Source organism: Stylophora pistillata, chromosome 10 (assembly GCF_964205215.1).
Source record: "Stylophora pistillata chromosome 10, jaStyPist1.2, whole genome shotgun sequence".
In the NCBI taxonomy this organism is placed as follows: Eukaryota; Metazoa; Cnidaria; class Anthozoa; order Scleractinia; family Pocilloporidae; genus Stylophora; species Stylophora pistillata.
Window position 1 is genome coordinate 8232227 of NC_142528.1, and position 19335 is coordinate 8251561.

General features: G+C 36.6%; 2 protein-coding genes across 4 annotated transcripts; one reads left to right on the plus strand and one right to left on the minus strand.

Annotated features, from left to right (window-relative positions):
* The first annotated feature begins 440 nt into the window (after window positions 1–440).
* LOC111334011 (indoleamine 2,3-dioxygenase 2) lies at window positions 441–15672 on the plus strand. 3 transcript variants are annotated; one of them, XR_015992469.1, is made up of 16 exons: window positions 441–598; window positions 2613–2711; window positions 3388–3507; window positions 4147–4198; window positions 5235–5301; window positions 5868–5882; window positions 8269–8368; window positions 8525–8545; window positions 10063–10159; window positions 11586–11637; window positions 12139–12205; window positions 12655–12733; window positions 13372–13479; window positions 13845–14155; window positions 14599–14675; window positions 15048–15108. XR_015992469.1 is itself a non-coding variant. In XM_022939692.2 (16 exons), the coding sequence occupies exons 1-16, from the start codon at window positions 524–526 to the stop codon at window positions 15203–15205; spliced, it is 1284 nt and encodes a 427-aa protein (XP_022795427.2). In that variant the 5' UTR covers window positions 442–523; the 3' UTR covers window positions 15206–15672. The 3 variants fall into 3 exon arrangements, 2 of the variants coding, with proteins under 2 accessions (XP_088592160.1, XP_022795427.2); XM_022939692.2 differs by lacking the exon at window positions 13845–14155 and adding an exon at window positions 13614–13710 and having other exon boundaries at window positions 442–598; window positions 15048–15672; XM_088736034.1 differs by lacking the exon at window positions 13845–14155 and having other exon boundaries at window positions 15048–15187.
* Window positions 15421–18969, minus strand: LOC111334012 (glycerophosphodiester phosphodiesterase 1). The gene is made up of 5 exons (XM_022939693.2): window positions 18571–18969; window positions 17949–18060; window positions 17125–17214; window positions 16384–16601; window positions 15421–15972 (listed from the first exon to the last, which is right to left on the minus strand). The coding sequence occupies exons 1-5, from the start codon at window positions 18939–18941 to the stop codon at window positions 15828–15830; spliced, it is 936 nt and encodes a 311-aa protein (XP_022795428.1). The 5' UTR covers window positions 18942–18969; the 3' UTR covers window positions 15421–15827.
* Between the last annotated feature and the right edge of the window lie 366 nt (window positions 18970–19335).

A 19335-nucleotide genomic window follows, 5' to 3' on the forward strand; every position in this document is an offset into this window, starting at 1 on the left:
TTTAACGTAAAGCGTATTAATTGGCATAATATTAGCTGATATAAAATAAGGGATGGCGTGTGAATTATAGTTGAAATCTTGAGAATGCCTCCCTGGCAGTCCTTTAAAAATCCTCCCATGGCATAAAAATCAAAATTTGGCGTGATCGATCTTCCGGTGCTCACCTAATGTCAAGATTTTCAATACTGCTTAACATCGTATGGAATAAATCTAGGTAGATCGCTAAAGTAAACCTTCAACACGATTTGTCAAACAGCTGTCGGATAGCAATTAATTTTACGTAGTCGCGTAGATAACAAAGAGAGACAAAATCTCGAAAAACATACACTGGCTGGCCGCACGTCCCCATTAAGCCCTTATAAGGGAGTACCCCCCCCCCCCCACCCCCGGGCGCATCTCTAAATTCTTATTAATAGTTTATAAAGAAATGCTTGGAGGTTTTGTCAAATGCTCCTACGCCTTCCCAAGCCCCTCTCACGCAACGCAGTCCACAAAACAACGGTCTCCAATATAACAACCGGAAATGGAATTTGTTCCATCACCGCTGGAATTTGACGTATCACCAGATTTCGGATTTCTTCCAGAGAGAGAACCTCTAGTAAGTACAATCTTATTTCCATGGTAAGTGAGATGTCGCCAAAAAAAAAAATACGAGTCTGTTTTTGTTAAATGTTCGTGAGGATCTCGTGAGATCAGTTTGATATTTTTAACGTTTCTTTTAGTGTCGAAATCTCGGCTCGATAACAAAGATGATTGAAAACCTCGAACTTTTCAACAGACTGGTTTTGTTCGTTTCTGTTCTCACACCTACCGTATTTATTCGTCTCTAAAAATTCGGCTATAAGCCGAGACATTAAACTTCGGTCTGTTTTAATCGGGAAGGTTCTTAAAAATACTAGCCGAGACCATATTCAGAGAGTTCCATTCTCAAACGAACTGAAATGAATGCAAAAGTTTCGAAACAGAACTGTGTTTCAATGCAGTTTGCCGTAAACAACGGAAAACGTCGTAAGCCTATTCAAGCCTTTGGTCGCCAGAGGCGACTAATTTTTAGCTTCGGGCGACTGATAAAAAAACGCCAGTTGCCCAGTTCAGTTCCATAGTATACAAGAATGCAAAATTGTGTGACCTGCTATACTCCGTTTATTGTGTGGATAACGCATCGCGGAAATTTCCTTTCACACCAGCTACACTCGCTTGTTTACTCTCCACGCTCAAATCTTCAAGTTTCTTCCCACATGTTTTGACAAATATCTAACACTATAATCTCCGACAAAAGACATGAATGTTCTAAATATTAGTACCATTTTCCCGAAATAATATCTCAATTTTCCATCAGGATGTTTTGTCATCGTTTACTTCATTGTTACAAATATTTTCCAATCCGCGAAAGCTTATCGACGAATAAATACCGTAACTTACAATCTTCGAAAGTACCCAAGGGTGCGTGCTAGATTGTTCTAACGCTCATTTGGATGTGCTCATTTGGATAACTGTGGATGAGACTTTTAAAACACAATTTTATTCATCCAAACTATTAACACTTGCTAAAGACAGCTAATAACGTTACATTCGTGGACCTTTTGGTACAAAGCATAAACCCAGGTTATTTGCGGTCAGTGACCTCGATTAAAATCTGACCAACTTGAGGCAAAGCAAGCGTAAAATTGGTGAGCAATTCATTGATGTGAATGTCACGCAATGTGTGAGTTTGAAAGAACGTGACACTTTCATGACCGAGTTGATAATTGATTTCCCAGGGAATTATTTTTTGTAATTGTGCCCAGGTGCACTGGCAATCAGTCACTCTTTATTTCCCTGTTTCAAGTTAAATAACCGTATTGAAAATAAATATAGTACTGGCTGTCTCGTATAGCCATAGGGGCTAGAGGAGCAAGGCAGCCAGTAGACAACAACATTAAATCAAAATAAATTAATGGTCAGCAAGATAGCACAACTACACTCATAAAAGGAAAGGAAAAGAAGAGGAAAAATGCTATTACTATGCTATTAGGGAAGTCTGAAATAATTAGATTAAAATATGAGTATAAAGCACTATTTTATTTTATTTAGCTTCGCCAACTGGCAGTTACACCGCAACAGCTTGCGCCGATTACTGCGGGCCCAATAAACCCACCCATCCCACCCCAGGGGAGGACATCCATCACACAGTAATCTCGTGTGTGGGAAATTAATGTCTCCTACCCCAACCCTGCAAGAGACGGGACCTCCATTTATTTGTCCCTATCCGAGAAGATAAGAAAAGCACACAAATAGTAAATATGACAACTAATAACATTATATCATTATATACATATTAAATAAACTGTAAAATAAATTAAATCAAGGCTTAGGAAGGTTGACAGAATTTAATGAAAGAATACTTAACCAGATAATTTGGGAAACTGGGCAGACAAAATTTGTTTCGCTCCACCAAAAATCTTGACATGATTTCTCCTCACCAAATTTTCACACAGAAAAATGGCAAAATATTTTTAAACCACCAAATTAATTATTTCAAGTATAACATTTGTCATTCTCTATTTTTTGTACTAGTCTTGTCTCCTTCCTATATTTCCTTATATTTACAGTCATTTATTTAATCAATACAGCAATGCTTGCCAGAATACTTCTCTCCTTGGGAAACATTTGCCAGAAATTTACCTCAACTGGTGAAAGAGGGAGAAAGTTTTCGTCAGCAGATTAAACAAGTAAGTGAGAAATCAGATCCTTCACTCACAGGATAGATTGATACAAAGTGGTAGACTTGAAGGTTGGTACACTGGAATCCTGGTCTAGAATTGAAGGTTCAAGACATGGGTGGGTCATTGTGTTATGTTCTTAGGTAAGAAGACCTAGCCTCATTCTCACAGTGACTCTCCACCAAGGAATGTAAATGGGGGCTAAATAACTGTCAGGGAAGCCTGATGAAATCCTGGGGGGGGGGAGGGGTGGGGGTGGAGGGTTACTTGTACTGAACTGGCATTTCATCCATGAAAGGGAGAAAAAACTGCTGATTGCTTCATGCTACTGGAAAAAAAGCTTCCTTACCACTATACCCATTCAAATATTTTTAATTAGATATAAAAGGTCATGAGGGATTATGTGACCAAATAAGTACTGTAGAACTGAAAAAAATCCAGTGGTATTCAATCCCCCAGAGGAATTCCTAAATTTAAAACATTTCATTCAGTACTATCAAACTCTTTGTTCTTTATTTCAAGAGGGTGGCAGAAGTGTTTTCCCATTGTCACACTAGAAGAAACAAATCTGGTTGTTCAGTATACATCACATAAGAGCACCAGTCATGAAGAATCAACAATTACCTGGCTGTAAACACTTTTAACAGCTATTTAATTGCTGAATGATACTGTTTTTATCCTAAAGCTCCCTTTGTTGGACCATAACAAACTTTCAACGGAAGATGAGTGGAAGAGAGCTCAATTAGTTCTTACCTGCATATCTCATGCATATGTGTGGTGCAAAGGAGAGAAGGGTGTTGCTAAGGTGAGATCATGATTAGAGAAAGCAAAATCAACCCTTTGATTCCTAAGATCTGACTGCTAATTCTCACCTAAACCTGCTACAAATTTCCTTGTAAATTACTTTGGAGAATTTGGTGTTAGATCAAGATAACAACTTCTAACTGATAAGTTTGAGTATTCTCATTACCTGTTTGCTGGATAATGTATGATTATCAAAGGGAGAAGTTGCATGTTAATCATTTCTAGGCGGTTGAAGGGTTAACCTCTCCAGAGTGGCAACTTGTGAAAAAAGCCAACCTCAGTTAAAGTGAGCATTGCACCCTGCTAAATGGTCATGCTCTTTAACTAGAATGGGTCATGCTTCTCAACTACCATGATGAAATTTTGTTTAATGTGAATGAGAAAGGGATTTCCCATTTTTTTTATTATTTTTCTATTTCTTTCTTAATTTCTATTTTGTTTGTAAACATAAGAAAATGCTTGAAATAAATTTATTTTAAAAAATTAAAAAAAAAAAAGGGATTTCCCATTTAACCAATAAAATATGATTTTTTAAATTTGAATGGAGATAACCATAATTGTGTAAAATAAATCTTCTTGTTATGTATGCAATGATTTTGACATTTGGTTTGATTCATGTTTAATTTGTTGCTGGTTTCAGAGTCTTCCAAAGTCATTGGCTGTTCCTTGGGTTTCAGTGGCTGAGCACCTAGGTCTGCATTGGCTCTTTTAGTATTTCATGCATTTACATTAGGGTGTCACAAAAACTAAGACCTAAGACCTAAGACCCCTTAAAAACTAAGACCACTTGAAAACTAAGACCCCTCGAAAACTAAGACCCCTCGAAAACTAAGACCCCTCGAAAGCTAAGCCGACCCCTCAAAAACTAAGACCCATTGAAAAACTTTTGGGTATGGGATATTTTAAAAGAAAGAGGAAGTCAAGGTGATCTTTATAACCTGGACATAGTTAATGGAGCAAACTATGACCTGGAGGAGCTGCAACTTGGGAGATCATGAATTTTACTTGGGGTGTTTACATGCAGGCTACCAAGCTGCAAAATTAAACGTTGAATATAGCTAAGTAAACTTTTTGCTGCTAGATTTAATTTTCGAGGGGTTTTAGGTCTTAGGTCTTAGTTTTCACGACACCCATTTATATTAAATGCCAATATCATATGCTGTATACTTTTTTGCCTGCATTATTGCTGTCTGTTATTTCTGCTCTGTTTTACTAACAGTTAGCTTTTTTATGTTTAAAATTAGCTCACCGAACCCCTTATCCACCTTAAATCACCAGTCTCTTCATCCCTTTTACCACTCCCCTTCCTCTAACCTGTCATTTAAGTAGTTGTTGGCCTCAAAAAAACTTACCAGAAGGAGATAAAAAATCCTCCAGTTGAAAGCAACCAAGCAAACCGCAAGAATATCCTAATCTTCCACCATATTGGGCAATGGCCCCTTATTGGCAATCATGCATTTTTGAATGGAGGGTTGACACAATCAGATTTATCATATCTGAAATCTGTTTTACTGTAATTGGAATTGATGGGTTAAAATAGTCATGGTATGGACTCTTTTGGAATCTTTTCCATTTTCTGAAAGCAATTGTCTGTTTTAGATTAAAAACAAAAAAAAATTTTCCCTTGTTTTCTAGCCCGAGTTGATGGTGCTGAGATATATATAGGGGGAGGAGAGGGGTGGGGTGAAAAATGTAATTTATTTTACTGTTATTTGTTCATAACTTTAGGTATTCCTCCTGTGATAACACACTCAACCTTTCAACTTTACAATTGGCGATATATTGACTCCAAACGGTGAGCTATGTCAAGTTCATAATTCAGAGTTTCCTGTATGTCAATCAACTTTGAAATTTTAAAACGAGCCCCAACTCTGCAGGTCGCTTTAATTCCTATACCTTCCTTTACAGAATATCAAAATTTTCTTCTGATTATGCTCAAGTCAGATGTTCTGAGCGCAACACATCACCCCCTGGTTTTTTTTTCCCAATAGGAACTAATAATTGTAACAGGGGCCACAGTGGGATGAGTGGGCATTGGAGCCTCAACTGATCTTTATGAGTAAATTAGTACCATGTATACAGCCTTATAATTTCCAACAGTATTAGTGCAATTATAATGAAATGATTTGAGTACTTATTTCTTTTGATTGTTTTGTGACTGACAAATACTAACCTTGTCAAACAAGGTTACTTGAATTCCCAAATTATAATTGTACTTTTTAGGAATTGTCACAAATGGGTGGTAATTATTAAGTTATTAAACACCTTTTTAAATTTGTTTCAAATATTGATTTTCTGTGCTAGCTATTAATTGTATTTCTTTAATTGTCCTTTTTTCTGCTCAACATTCAACAACTGGAGGCCTTTCAGTATGGAGTAAGTATTAACAGTGTATCAGTTATAACTGAATACAGATAAACACCTGTGTTGAGTGACAGCATTTTTCAGACTCTTTTGCTCCGGGATAAGTGCTGTGCCTCTTGTGTTATTTGCATGTAGCTTTTCTTTTTTTAAGGGTGCCACGTTGGTGCACATACTATTGAGAAATTAAGCTGCCCCTGACTGTTAGGAAGTTATTGGGGCATGGACAAAATGTGGGGTAGGCCATGGCCTACCCTGTGGCCTACTGGGGGTCAGATTTTTAAAAGCATAGCATTGCTGCAAACTTTTTAATGTTTTCCTGGGGACTGTCTCACCAACGACTTTCTTCTGCTCTTTTGGCAGCCACATTCCGATCAAAATTTCTTAAGCTTCTGATAGAACAAAGAAATCGAGGAACAAAAGCCAGTTAAATGCAACTTTTTGGCAAACATCATCATATATATCAGCTCTCCTTTCAAACTAGTGCAATACTGGCCCTCTCTCTGCACTCACACTATTGCGTGACAGAGTGAGGAAAATTTTAAAAAACAGCAGTCAACCAGGGGTTGTTTTGTTTGTCTGCCTGTGGGCTGGCTTCCAGTTTCTGTCAGAAAAAATAAATTGGCCTGGCCTGGCACCTACTGTTTGTGTTTTCTTACCTGGATATGTTGTCTGATATAATGTCATTCATTACATTTAACTGTACACTAGCACTCTACTATATGTTACCAGCTGGTAGCAGGTGTATGGATCGTGAAGCTACCATTTTGGATATCCTCAGTGACCATGTAATATTGGCCCCTCCTCTCCCCTCCCCTAGACCTACTGTTATGGTTGAGTGCTTGGGTTGGGAAGACAGAGTTAGGATGTTTCAAGACTGAGTGCTGTAACATTTGCATTATTTCATTCCCTCGGAAAATCGTGTTAGTGACTTTTTAGTATACCCTTTTTAGAGGCATAGAATTGTACACTAGCGTACTTGTTTGACTCTTACTGATTTTATTTTTATGTTCCTTTTTTCTATGAGACATTTTAGTTGAGTGCATGAAGCTTTTGGATGTATGTGTAGTGGCTAATTTCACACTTCATTTCTAAGCTCTAAAATCGAGATCAATTTTATGATTCGAATATGCACGAGGTTTAGGAATCCGCAGTAAGGTTAAATGAAAAAACTACGACAACAAACATGTCCGACTCAAAACATTCCACGTGTTTTCTTTTTGCCCGCTATGCCTTATGGGAGGCACAGGCCTCCCAACACTAGAACAAGAAATTCCCTTTTTTTTTCTTTTTAAATATGAATAAATGTTCAACAAAAGGTAACAACTGTACGTGTTTTGCAAAGTTTCAATTTGTGTTATTGTGCACTTGGAAGTCTGAGAATTAAATGCAGAGGAAGTCTTTACAATAGGGATACTATGAACATCATAATCAAAAGCTTGTTACCAGTTGAATTAAGAGCATGTAGCATAATGAGCATATACATTTAAAAATATAAATGGAATTGTTTGAAATTTCCAAAAAACATCTGAGACAATTTCAAGAGGTTTCAAAACATTTTTTAATGGAAATTCTGCAGAAATTGTTTGGCTGGCTGGCATGTAGCCAGAGGGAAGTTTTATATACTCATTAACTTCTATTAGAAATAATTTAGTGCAATTATATTAGCCCATGTAATTTAAGTTTTAAGATATAAGCTATGTTGAACTTGTGATACTATTGAAATGTAGATAGTAAGTGTTTTAAATGTAAGTAGTGAAACTATTGTAACCTAAGTAGTGTCTCTTTTGTAACTCTGTAAGTATTTTGTGTGTGTGTTTGTTCTTTTTTTGTATTTTTCTGTTCTTGTTCTTGTTTTGTTTTGCTCTTTCTTAATTTAATTTTAATTTAATCCATTTTCACTGCATTAAGTTTTGCAGTGGGGAAGGACTAGAAAGGAACATAGGAACCATTCGTGCTAGTCCACCCTCCCACCCATCCCACCCCAGGGGAGGACATCCATCACACAGTAATCTCGTGTGTGGGAAATTAATGTCTCCTACCCCAACCCTGCAGGAGACGGGACCTCCATTTATTCGTCCCTATCCGAGAAGACTAGAATATCTAACCATTTCTTGATGTTATAGAAAGGTAGCAAATTCTTCTCAATTATTTTAAGACCCTGAGTGTTGGTCCGGCCGGGGCTCGAACCCTAGCTCGACCTCCCGCACAACAGTCCAGCACTCTATCCATTGAGCTAACTGGGTAATTACGGTCAATAGATTTTCAAAAAACTTCTTTTAGTACCTTTTTCCTTAGTTTTTGGTTTTGCCTTTTGCTTTTTTTTATGAAAACTTTATTACAATTGTAGATGTATGTTATGTTCTTCAGAGGATATAACTCTGATGAATTCTTGTTTCAGTAACCTTGAGATTTCAGTTATGATTACTGGATCAAAGACAGAAGTAGGATTTGTGTCAATTCCTCTTCAGCTGGAGGCAGATTTTGGAAAAGGATGCTATGTAAGTCCAGATATGATAAGTTTCAAAAATCACTCCAATTTGAGCTCATTACAACTCTGCAAAGATGAATTGCTAAACACTAAATACAAAGTGAGTAGATGTACAAAATGATGTTTTAATTTTCATAACATGCATTTCTTTTGCCTTAATTTTTAGAGCATTCCCAATGGACAAAAGGTAAAAAAATCGGGGACAGACCTCATCAGATATAACTGTCAATCATATGAAGAGATTTTTTTTACTTTGTGATCTACATCAAGCTTTTTGAAGTGTTACCACTGGCAAGCATCATTTGAAAATGAAGGACCGAGCAGGGTCAAACCAGCTACGATCTACACACTGCATGTATTTGCTTGGCTTACCTTCAGGTCATAGAGCAGTTTTTACTTGAGTTTCAAATTAAAGCAATCTGAGATTGCAACCATTTTTCCACACTCTGCTCTGCATGGTTGGTCTAGAATAGTCCATTTTACAGTTGTGTGCTTGGTTGCCAACCCTTTGAATGGGAGTGAGGCTAGGGTTGACCTTGTTATGAGACAAACCTTAATTGTTGCCTTTCAAATGTAAATCACTTTGTTATCATGCTTAGTAGATACAGGTCTCTATCACAACAAGGTCACCTTCAGCCTCACTCTGAATCAAAGGCTTGCCAACTGAGTACACAACTAAGGCTTGGCAACTAAGTACACGTTTTGTCCACACCCAGCGGGTGTGGACAAAACATGGCCTAGGCTATGGCCTGCCCTGTGGCCTACCCTGTGGCCTACCGGTGGTCAGATTTTTAAAAGGATAGCATTGCTGGAAACCTTTCAATGTTTTCCTGATTACTGTCTTACCAATGACTTTCTTCTGCTGTTTTGGCAGCCACATTCCAATCAAAATTTCTTAACCTTCTCATGGAATAACGAAATCGAGGAACAGAAGCCGGTTAAACGCAACATTTGGGAAAACATTGTCATATCAGCTCTCCTTTCAAATTAGTGCAATACTGGCCCTTTCTTTGGAAAAGCAAGTAAAGTTTGCGAAATGTTTACGATGGCGATGCGTGCGTGTCCCAGGGTGCTCGTTGCAAATTCAATACTCTACAGCACTTGAGGGCACTTAAAAAATTGGCCTGGCACGTAATGTTTGCGTTTTCTAACCTGGATATGTATGCTCTCCGATATAACGCCGTTCATTACATTTTTACACCAGCACTCCACTGTATGTTTCCAACTGACAGCTGGCGTCAGAAAGCTGCCATTTTGCATATCCTCTGCGACCAGGCAATATTGGCCCCTCCTCTCCCCTCCCCCTTAACCTATCGTTATGGTTGAGTGCTGTGATATTTGTAGTGTTTCGTTCCCTCGGATGTTGAAAACCGTGTTAGCGACCTCTTAGTATACCCTTTTCAGAGACAGATAATTGTAAACCAGCGTATTCGTTCAACTCTTACTGATTTTATTTTTATGTTCTTAAAAATCTGACCACCGGTAGGCCATAGGGTAGGCCACAGTGTAGGCCACAAGGTAGGCCACAGGTAGGCCACAGGGTAGGCCATGGCCTAGGTCACATTTTGTCCACACCTGTTGCCAGCTCCCAAGTAATCAGGAGAAAACCTCCAACCAATTATTTTTTTGTCATTCTCTTCTGTTTTCTGGCCCTTTAGGCACTCACTAACAGCAATCAGTTTCCTTTATTCCTTTTTTTTCCAGGCTGTTGTGAATAATGACAGAGAGGGGGTTTTGAAAGCCTTGATATCACTCAAAGAAACAATAGTACAGCTTAAGAAATCATTTTTGCGTATTTATGGTTAGTATTAATTAATCTTTATAGCCAGTACATTTAGCTCTAAAAACTGAGTGTTGAAAAACTTAGAGATATCTTGGTTGTATTCAGGTTTCCTTTTATTCTGCTCTTTGACTAGCTTCAAATAACACACGCAAAACCCTCAACCAATCAAGTTTAAATCTAAAATAAATTGCCAATTTATCTACAAGTGATTCCCCTTACTTCAGAAACCTTGCCTGTTTTAACTTAGAATGATTCTGGTCAGCTCCTCAATTGAGCCTGTTACACACAAGCAAGTTTTCCTAGACACGTTTTTACAAGGCAATTAATTTTTATTTGCTCAAGACATGTGAAAGAAAAAAAAAACTTGTCAAGTATTTCCGTGAGTAGTTACGAAAACGAAGAGCTAAGACCCCCTACAAAAACAAAGACTCGTTACGAAAACGAAGCCCCATTACAGAAAGGGAGGAGGAGTAGCGTAAGACTTTGGTTAAGGTATTGATTTGTAATTTTTTACCTGCAAGAAAAGTTTTATCGAATTCAATCGGTCGACATGGGTCTTCGTTTTTGTAGGGGGTCTTCGTTTTCGTAATGGGTCTTCGTTTTCGTAGGGGTCTTCGTTTTAATAGGGGGTCTTTGTTTTCATAGTGGGGTCTTCGTTTTCGTAGGGGGTCTTAGGTCTTCGTTTTCGGGTCTTCGTTTTCGGGTCTTCATTTTTGAAACTACCCTCATGAACATAATCTTTGTCCACAAAGGTAGTACCAACCTCTTTTGAACTTGTTTTCGTAATGGGTCTTCGTTTTTGTAGGGGTCTTCGTTTTTGTAATGGGTCTTCATCTTCGTAGGGGGTCTTCGTTTTCATAATGGGTCTTCGTTTTGTAGGGGGGTCTTAGGTACCTTTTCCTTGATGAGTAGAGAAACTTGCTGCTGTATATGTGTGTATAAAAATCAAAGATTGCAGCTATAATTTTTGTCAAGAAAATACTGAGCACTTGCTCTTCAAAATTACACCTGCTCAACAGGTTAGGATCTGCTATTGTTAAATTCTTCCTTAAAAAATTATCATGATTACTATTGTTATTACTATAAGTGTTATTATTGCTATGGTCATCATTATCTTCATTGTCATTAGTAGTATGATCACCATTGTTATTAGTTTTCAGGGCCGTAGCTAGCATGCGGCAAGACAAGGCAATTGCCTCATCTTAATTTTGGCCTTTTTAATTTTTTTCTTAAAGATTGACTTTTCTGAAGAAAAATGCCACGGAAAATCCTTAAAAGAGCATTTCTAAACCTTTAGATTTCAAAGTTTTCTGGGGGGCATGCCCCCAGACCCCTCTAGCAGCTCACGCCTTCGGTGCTTGAAACTTGCCTTGTCTTGTCCTGAAATCTGGCTACAGCCCTGGTTTTGTACTCCATACATTTTTTTTTCATATTTGATTCACAGATGTTTGTGATCCTGAGGAGTTTTACAATGGTCTGAGAATCTATCTCTCTGGGTAATTAGTGGAAATCAATGGTTTAATTACTTTCAATTTGGAAATACCTTGTAAAAAACAAAATAGTTTAACTTGTCTCATAGGTACAATGTTATCTCAGTCTTCTTTTTAAATTGATACTCAACACTAACTGCCCTCTTTAATGGTACTATAATTATAATGAGAAAAAATTTACCATCATTATAACTGTGGTTCAATTAACATGTTTCATTTGTAAATATTAAAGTTTCTGAAAATCAATTAAATTATCATATTTCAGTTATGATGATTTTCACGTCATGATAAAGATAATGTTAATAATTATTATGATTGTTATACAGAGGGCATTCCCCAAGGATGTAGCTTAATTATTGTCTTGAGTGAATACCAAACACCGAAAAATAACATTGAAACCAAGAGCAAACACTGTCAAATGACTGGATTCAATTGTTGAATTTAAACTGAAGTCATGTATAGATTGTTTTTTGTATAGTCTCAAAATAGGTGTTCTTTGAATTTCAGGTGGCTTAACAACCCAGCTTTACCAGATGGCCTTATCTATGAAGGTGTTAATGAGATGCCTCTGCAAGTAAGTTGTTTTTATTTCATACATAGTGAGATTTACATTCATTTGTGAAGTACTATACTTGTTCATATCTGATTGGAGAAATGATGTATTTTCACAGTCATTGGCTTCCAATATTTGAAATGTGTCAGTCAGAAAGAAAAAATCTCAGTATGTATGAAATGGAAACATGATACCATGGAAAGTGCTTGAAGGATTTTTAATCACTTGCTGCAATGCATGAAAAAAAAAAATCACTCTTTTTCTGTGCTCACTTAATTTCTTTGATGCATCACAAGTGAATAAAAAAAAATAATTTGTGCCCAAATGTTCTCTTTCTCAATTCCTCTATACTTCACACTTCCCTGTATACCAACATACCTGATAAATGCACTTTATCTACCCACTCTTCACCAAATCTTATTTGTTTGTGATGGATTAGTTAATTTTACTTTTTGATGTGTTGTTTTCAGTATTCTGGAGGGAGTGCTGCAGAGTCCTCGATATTTCATACTCTCGACGCTGCATTAGGTGTATTACATTCAAAAACAGGTAAAAATTAATAACCCAGTGAAAAGTTTGGGATTGGAAAGGTGTACAACTTAAATTTGGATCCCTAAGCAAGCATTGTAGACCCGTGGTACCAGAGTAACTCTGATGGTACCTTCCCGTCTGCAAGCCTCCATATGAGTACGAAATAATGTCATGAGATTTTATAGACATTGATAAGCAAGCAAACTGTGGTGATTTAACACTGAATCAAAAGAAATTATCAAATGAGGATTCCTGGTGGTTGTGATCTTTCACCAGGTTCTTTTGGCAACTTTCTTGTGATCCTATGTAACAAGCAAAAGTTATTAAATTCTGTACAATAAAAATTATAAATTGTACCAAAGGACACACAAGGTACTTGGCAGCTCTGTTTTAGCTCTTGCATCAGGGACACTTCAACCTTCCAATCTCTTGTCAACCAAAACCCTTGTCAGTGCAACTTTTGAGAAAATCAGACTGCATACAGTTTAGGTCCATGTTTTTCTGCAACAGGTAGTTACAAGTATTTACTCCAAGTACATCTTTATTATTGAGATGATGGTTTGGCTTTCCCTTATTTTGCCTTTGAAGTTCATTTGAGTTTTTCAAAAGCTGAATATTAATTTTATTTTTTCTGATCTTTATTTGCTGACATTCAGAATCAAGTTCAGGTGGTCAGTTCTTAGAAAAAATGCGTTACTACATGCCACCCAAACACCGTGCATTTATCGAGGCTGTAGCAAATGGACCATCAATCAGAAACTATGGTTAGTGTGTGAGAGTTAGTATTTGGACTCCCCATTGATTACAGTTGATCCAAATGGACACCATGTTGTCCCATAAACATAATGATTATGAATTACCTATTCTCTAATCTGTGTACATATTGCATTCAAATTAGTCCTTGCAAGTGGAGACCCTGATCTCAATAGGGCATATGATCTCTGTGTGGAGAAACTAACGGACTTCAGAAATGTACACTTGCAAGTTGTAGCTAGGTTAGTGGATTGTAACACACTAGATGGGGAGGCATGCTTCTCCCAAGAGTATCTTTAATTGTACAATTGATATAGAAAATAAGGAACTCATGCATTTATGCAACATCATGTAAAACCTTTTAATGGTGCATTAGGGGTCACTCATGAAGGACAAGAAAGATGCCTCTTTCATCTTTGGGGTATAATCACAAGAAGTGAGAGGAGGAGAGGGGGTGGAGAGGTAGTTTGGCTCTCAGGGCCAGGTCGCCCCTTGGGGGAGAGAGGAGAAGTACCTGTAGAGTGGATGCATCATATGGGTTATCACAAAGTTATTACAGACAATTCTTCAAACAGCTATTCATAACAATGGCTGCCAAGGTTTCTAGAAAGTCTTTCATGCAAGCTCTAAATCTGGCCATTCCTGACGTGCCGACATTTTTCACGCAGATTAGACAGATGTTGAAATGTAATTATTATTATTATTATTATGTTGAAATGTTAGAGTTGGAAATACAGTAATGATTGAAATCCCACTTTTACTTCAACTCTGTAACTCCAAAGTTATAATAATTGTTCATTCTCCATGCCAGCTCCCAATCATTTCCTTCTTAAGTTACCATAGTTTGGTGTGTGTTAGATCAAGATAACAACCTCTACCTGATGAGTTTGAGTATTCTCATTACCTGTTTGTTGGATAATGTGTGGATATTATAGGGAGAAGTTACATGTTAACCACTTCTGAGAGTTCAAGGGTTAAAATTCTCTTGATGATAAAACAGTTTTAGCAGAGGTAGAATTCTGTTGTTGTTGGTGTTCATTTTTGAGCTTATTGCTGTTAAATTTTTCCTCATGAAATGAAATGAGCATATGCAATACACAATTCACTTTTGTTCACATTATATTTACTAGGTACATCATTATTCCATCAAACAGAGAAAAAGAGTCAAAGCAGAAGGGCAAGGCCTTGATTGGCACAGGAGGGTCTGGTGAGGCATGGCTTACTCTACCAATATTATGTTCACAGTTATAGGTTAAGAAATTTTCATAAGAATCATAACAACTTTTGTTAACTGTAATTGGGTTATATTACTATGTTTTTATATGAGACTAAATGATCCATGATCAACTCATAATTATGGAATCACATTCTTAGCTGATATTTTATTTATTCTCAGTTGATTTACTGGCCATAATATAATTCACATGGCTGCCAAATTATCATAATTACCACAAATTTACAAAACCTACATAATTTGATATGCATTACAAAACACATTACAAGTATATGATGAAAAAGAAATGTTGTGTAGCTTTCATTTACTGATGCCAAGTTGATGTTTGGTAACGTTTCTTTTCAGATCTCATGTCCTTTCTGAAGCAGATTCGAAATGAAACTGCCAGTACTGCTAGTTGTAACAACAATATTGAAAGAGATTCATCTATAGAATTACACAAGGAATCAATCAGAGTGTCAGATGATACAATAATGGTGTCTGATGACAACACTGCAAGCTGACCTTTGAGTCTTAAGCCCTGATCCAGGGAGACCTCCACACCCAAGGTGTACTTCAAATTCAAAGTCAAGAGACTGACCAAAGACTTTTTTAATCCTTTTTTTAAATGCTTTTGGATAAGAAAATGCAACTTATTTTTCTGTATTTTTGTGCTTAATTTATATGACACTTTCGAAAACTGTAGACTTAATCATCAACAATGCAATATTACATTCCATCATTTAGAAAAATATTTTAATATCAATGCTTACAGCTATGTATACATAAATTAAGTTATGTTAAATATATCACTTACACTGCAACTGAAAGCAACTTGTCACCCTTTGATTGAAAAATGCCATTGAAAAGTTAATCATTAAGATTTTGTCACTTCAGAAGCTGAAGTGTCTTTTTCTTAATGACAAATGTCACAGACTAAAGTAAATTGCAGTATTGAACTTACAAAAATAAATACAACGTTTATAATTTAGCCTTGTCTCAATGCCATCACTTTGTGTGTCCACACTCATGGCTTTTATTCCCTATCCCGAGATAAAAAAGGTTACATCAAAAATAAAACCTTGAAGAAATAAATTTTGGCAATTTACTGGCTGAACAGATGTGAATGTGACGACTTAAAATCTGTTAATTCCAGACAGACTCACTCCGAACACAATCAGTTATGATGGGGCAATCAAGACACTCTGTAAAGAATTCTTTTGCCTTCTTGTGATTGACAGTCCACGTAACCACTTGAATACCATTCCCACTCCACATTTCCAACATGTCTCTGTGAAATAGACAATGTATTGTCAATGAGTGACAATGGGAAAGATGCTGATAATTATTATGATAAGCACAAGTTAGACAATTTACAATTTTTAGAGTCATCCACATCTAATTTCTCTTTGTTTTGTACCATGTCATGTCAGAAAACTCACTATAATAAACTTACACATTTATTTCTAACCTTTTAATTCCCAAAATTTGATTATTAATTATTTTCTTCTAGCTGCTACACATTACCTTGTAAATTAGTTGCCAGAATTTGGTGTTAGATCAAGATAACAATTTCTACCTGATAAATTTGAGTACTCTCATTACCTGTTTACTGGATAATGTACGGACATTTAAAAGAGAAGTTACATACTTGAGTAGTCACTTTAGGAAGTCAAATGGTTAAGCCAGACAAGTGACTTACTTGCACACATGGTCCTTTTCACAAGACAGAATAGGAACGCCAACAAAATCAAGAAACCAAGGCAAGGCTGATTCCCACAGTCTGTCAAAGAAACTCAGCACTGATACTTTTATGGAATTCTCTATCTCAAATAGTTCCTTCCCTCCTGTCAAAATAAAGCTCATAGTATCCCTCCACCATACTAGAGCAGTCACAATTTGTGGATCCACCTTTCGTACCTGAAAATTTCAAAAGCCAGGATAGTTGTAATGAAGTATTGTTTAATAGTTAGAATTAAATAAATGAATGACCAATTTAATCTAGTTCTGAATGCATCAAAGAAGCTTTGTCGCCTTTCTCTCCAATATACTTCCTTAGGATACACTTGACCTGTGTCAAGTTCTCAATCAATGGAAAGAAGCAAAGATTAAAGCCTATATGCACAAAAATGGAAGTGGAGAGCCACTTTCTGTCAGAAATCTCTGTTTTACCCTCACTAACTCTCGCTTGTCATCAATAAGCCAGAGCAGGGTTGGGTAAAACTATGCTGATGCTGAGATCCTCAGATTTGAAAATTTACTTTATTTGGCACCCATCATCCCTTGGGAAATACTGAAAGCAATAACAAAAGGAGAAATTTGATGCCAGTCACCCTTAGGATTTTAAGGTTAAGTGACTTCAGTCAGCTATATTCTCCTTTCAAATTATCATAATTATCCCTTGTATCACTTATTATTTTCGTCAGTCTAATTAGAGAGTTACCTGGTAAATAACACTGGGAAAATAACAACACACAAGGGCCTTATCATACAGGTGATAGCTTGAGAACAGATTCTTTAAATATTGAGCTGTCTGAAATAACAAACAAATGATTTAGTGAAATAAAACAGCTTCAACACACAAGAACCCTGGAAAACCACTCCAGAAATGCCTAAACAGTTAGAGCAAGAATTCCCATACATTTGTTTTTCTGATAATGAACCCGAGATATTTTTTCCCCATTATTCAGACCTTGCATTTCTCAACTGGACAAGGATGCAGCATGAAAAAATTTAACACCTATTTTACTTCACAAACTTGTAGGTATTTTGCCTCGCTAAGAGGAAAGTTGCAATATTTGACAATGAGCTTTATTTAAATCAAGCAAAACAAAATATCTCTAGGTTGTAGACGTCACATTAAGGTTGAGGGATGAATAATTAATTTCTTTTCTTTTATTCCCACTAGCCTCTGAGCCATGTTAGAATCTTAATATATTGAAAATGGCCTATTCTTTCAAGTTGATTATCAAATGATGGTAACTTCTTGTTAGCAGCTGTTTCCTTTGTTTTGTTTCCCAACATCGCATCTCTCATTGTATAATTTCAGCTACAGTAATGTTTATAAAAAGAGGGTCAAAGTTTGGTAATGTGACAGACAACCAAGATGAAGAGACAAGATCAATCAGATCACATGTAAATGCTGAATGCTTAAACAAAAGTTCAGGGCAGTACTGTGGATGAGAAGTTTTTTAAAAAAATTATCACTTCATGTCTTCAAAAGCAAAGAAAAAAATGCATTATTGCTTCCCTGATAATTTTCCTTACTTGAAGTGTTTCAGTGCCTTTTTTGATCTCTATTATCATCTTTAAACCAAGAGTTGAACAAAGTTCCACAACTTCTTCCAGGGTAGGCACTTTTTCTCCTGCAAATTTTTCTCTGTAAGGAAAATGAAGCAACACGCGATGAACCTCCATGTGTACGTAAGCTTTCAATAGGAAATAATATTTGACAGGTTAAATTTTCAATATTATTTCATATGTTTTCACGCACACATATTTAATTCTTGCTGGAAAATTGATAAAATTTGTGGTAAACTCTAGTTTTGTTCGAAAACTTCTTTCACCCTGTTATCATTTCAGAAATTTCCCTAGATTTAGGCCTCTTCAAACGCATTTGATTTAAGAACCCGATCTAATATATTCAACAGTTTTGAAAGGGTTGCATATCACTATAAGAGGTGGTTAATAAAACTTTGTAACATTTCAAGCCAAGAGAAATGCTGATTTCAGTAAACAAAGGCTTGACTATCAAATCAAAAGCTCACAACTTAATCCGTTAATTCTAAAAATTCTAAAAAGAGGTTAAGGAGTTTAGTGATAATAGTATAATATTGATTCAATAATCCGCCTATAAAAATGTTTGACCTCTGCACTTTAAATATATTACCTCAGTGGATGTTTAACCGATGCATCCAATTTTCTAATTTCTTCCAAAGTGAAACTGCTGACGGAACCGCTTCCATTCGTAGTCCTATCAACGGTAGAATCATGAATAACAACAGCCCTACTGTCTTTCGTGAAATCAACGTCAAACTCCACACCAATAGCTCCATTTTCTTTCGCACTTCGGAAAGCAGCCAAGGTATTTTCGGGAGCTTCTGCCGATCCTCCTCTGTGCGCAATTAGCCCTGGTGATTTCTCTGATAGGCCTCCTCGTAGAAAAGACTTGACGAGTTGTGGGTCAGGCTTCGGTAGACGAAATTTTCGGTAAATTATTAGAAAAAGTGCCGGAATAAAAATTATCAACAGACACGCCATATTTAGAAACGATGAATCAGTGGTAGTGCTACAGAGACCACAGGCAGCCCAAGCTCTCTTTGAGAACCACACACGGAACATAATTTGCATATTTATAAGGATTTGTATGGGATTTCTACAAGATCTCCATAGAGATATTTAAAAGTGAAAATATTAAATAAAAATGGCTTACCTTATTCCATACGTGTGTTGTTTGCTCCTGGTGTCGTTATTTTACCGATTTCACTTGATTTAAGCGGTTTTTTTTTAATCTTGGTTTTCCACAGGTGGCCCAAGCTCTCTTTGAGAACCACACAAGGAACACAATTTGCATATTTATAACGATTTACGTATGATGCACGATCCTTCGCAGTAGATAGCGCTATTTATGCAATAGCGAAAATCAGACCTGAAA